General features: G+C 41.3%; 1 protein-coding gene across 1 annotated transcript in view; it reads right to left on the bottom strand.

The window, feature by feature from the left end:
- LOC106012974 overlaps positions 1-3100 on the bottom strand; it is a 9215-nt gene that overhangs the window by 2515 nt on the left and 3600 nt on the right. The window contains exons 2-3 of the mRNA XM_013087462.1: positions 1015-1231; positions 89-246 (exon numbers count right to left, since the gene is read on the bottom strand). Of these exons, the coding sequence (XP_012942916.1) occupies positions 89-246; positions 1015-1231 (375 nt within the window). The remainder of the gene's footprint in view (positions 1-88; positions 247-1014; positions 1232-3100) is intronic.

Genomic DNA, 3100 nt, shown 5'->3' on the forward strand with positions numbered 1-3100 from the left:
GCACACACACACACACACACACACACACACACACACACAAACACACTCACACGCAACCAACACATGAAGATCAATGCCGTGTACTCACGATGCATGCACTTTCCGTCGTAGGTAGAGAAGATGGTGGTAAGCTGAGTTCTAATGATGTCCTGTTGGTTGGTGGCTTGTGACGTGCCCACACACGCCGAGCTGTTGACTACTGGGGCCACGCGCTGAAACACACATGCGCCTACCTGTTGCTGAGCACTGGGATAGAGATCAAATGAGTGTGAGTTACACACATACACACACATATACACACACACACACACACACACACACACACACACACACACACACACACTCACATGCACGCACCCCCCCCCTTAAACACACACAAACACACGCCTACACATATCGACTAACAAAGGGAGCTCTCGTGGTCTAGAGGTGACAGTGTTTGCTTCTCATTCATTAGGTCCCGGGTTTGAGACAGACAGACACACACACACATACACATACACAGACAGACAGACAGACAGACAGACAGACAGACAGACAGACAAAGAGAGAGAGAGAGAGAGAAAGAGAGAGAGATAGAGAGAGGGGGGGGGAGTGCTTGCGCTAAGATAGATAGACATAATAAGGATAACGATGGAATAGAAAGAAAGAATGATACGCAGATAAACATATTATGCGATTTAGAATGAAAGACCGACATGCGTAGACAAGTAGCCTGGTAGATTGAAAAGACACGTATGGATTGGTGGATGGAGGAGTGAAGATTGAGTTTGGGAGGTCTGTGAAAGGATAAAAGGAACTGGATAGTCAAATGTTTGTGTGAATGGATGGACTTACAGATAAATGCACAATGACGAATAAAGGGCTGAATATGTAAACTGAACGACAACACAGTTTCTCTTCCACTGGGTTGACTCCGACAGGCAGAGTGGAAACAGCTTGCCTTTTAACTGACCTATATTGGGTGTACAGAGGTGTGAAACATACATCAGTTCAATCTTGCCGTTAACTGACCCACAGATCTGCTCCTTGAATGTCGCCTCATTAGAAGGCGGACTGGACCGTTTGCTTGTTCCGTTAGTGACGAACCAGAGGAAGCTTCCCTCTGTCATTCCCGCCTCTCTCACACAACCCAGGAGGGTGTTGCTGAAATCCTCCAGACATTTATTGCTCTGTTGGCCCTGTTGCTCACTCGTGTGGAAGAAAAACACCGCCACGACCACTACCACGGCTGAAAACACAAAGATACACTTTTTTTTATTGAAATGGCTAAATTGAACGGGTTAATCAAACCTTGCAACACTGATAGATTATTTAAGAGGCTGACCCTCCTAATTTAACGTCCATCATTTTTAAGCCCAAACAAAATGGGATTGTTCGTGAAAAGAGCCTCTCCAGGGGACTCAACTTAGGATCGAGCTGGGTCTCAAACTACGGAACCCGCGATTATACGAAAACAAGTCAGGTAGTCTAACCATTATACTACCGACGTCGCCAATTTCATTGATCACTTAGTGGAACTTTGGTAAGGAATTTTTAGTTCCGAAGGTCTTTCAGTGTGATAGAGACATTATGAGTGAATGGTAATGACCTGTGGTGAACAGATTAGAACGCTGTATGTCCCTGAATGGCAAACCAAGAAGTAGAAAGAACACGTTTGTGTAGTTATGTAGGCTTGTTACTGGGTGGGACAGGGGATCTAATTAATCGCCCCAAGTTTTATGTTCAAACATGTCAGGGCCTGCGTATTCGTACTCAGCAAAACTTGCTGAACGTAATACCAAAGAGTCTTTCATAACAAGAGGGTCCACTCCTCTCTTTGAGCCAATTAAAAAAGTGTCCTCAAAATTCGGAGGCGCCCTCTTCGCAAATGCGCACCTTTTGCGAACAGAGTTACCCTACTTGTGTTAAAAAAATCAAAGTGAAACTAACAAGTTTCCGAATAACTAAGAATTCAAATTCCGGAAAAACGCTTTTTTAAAATGGTTACGCTGACCAAAAAACCTCTTCCGGAGGAAAGGGCGACTGTTTTCTTTGTTTAATTTGACTTTAGAATGAGAGGCTAATCAATGACACTTTTTAGTGGCAAAACGTGTTACAAGAAATACATTTCAAGGTGAACATTTTTTTTTTGCTCTAAAATTCTTAAAACATGCTTTCAATAAGCATAATGTCGCGATTAGAAAGAAAAGGACGGACTTGCTTTTTTATTGCCCCAGCTGTAAATCTTTTAAAATAATGTACGTAGAAACGACCAACGGGGATTTTTAATTAGTATTTATTAAAGTATTTTCTAGAGTACCGCTAACGGATGTTAACACAAATATTGATGTATTAAGACAAATTATACAAGTCATTGTGCAAAAGCTGAAGACTTTATATTCGATTGTTAAGGGGGTGGGGTGGGGCCCTGTTAAGGGGGTGGGGTGGGCCCCCCCAAAGCCCCGATTCGGCTCCCCCCAAAGCCCCGATTCGGCTCAAAATTATGGAATTTGAGTTGTAGACATTTTTAGCTTCCTCCGCCTCTCCTACAGCTATTTCATCGCATAAGAACCCCAAAAACCGTATTTTTTCGCATACCGGGCATGTTTATCACCACCATTTCCTCATATAGTCAATATTTTATTTTTCTTTACCGGCCGTTTTCTCAAAACGCAACTTTTCTCTATACTTTTTTGAATAACTCCACCATGTTTCTTCCAATCTTCATGAAATGTTCACAGAATGAAGAGAAGATGTAATACTAAATATTACTTTGTTGAATATTTGATATTTGAAATAGTTTTTTGTTGGTGGTGTCTTGAGCGTGAATTTTCACTGATTGTTTGCAAACTTGAATGGTACCTCAGAAAAAAATTCATTAAAATTGTTTAAATTCGTTTAGAAAAAAAAACAACAAAAATTTTTTAATCTAATGTTTGTTAACACGCATACAAAAAAACAATCAATTTCCATGAGCAGTAAGTGCGGTGTTCATTACGTAAGACATGTCAACAAAATCCAATATGGCCGCCGTATCCATAGAAACGAAACTTTTTCTCAAATTTGATTTCGGTTCTTAAGACTCCTTACTATGCTTGTTATATGTGTGAAATTTGGT

Source organism: Aplysia californica, unplaced genomic scaffold, assembly GCF_000002075.1.
Source record: "Aplysia californica isolate F4 #8 unplaced genomic scaffold, AplCal3.0 scaffold00590, whole genome shotgun sequence".
NCBI classification, from domain to species: domain Eukaryota; kingdom Metazoa; phylum Mollusca; class Gastropoda; order Aplysiida; family Aplysiidae; genus Aplysia; species Aplysia californica.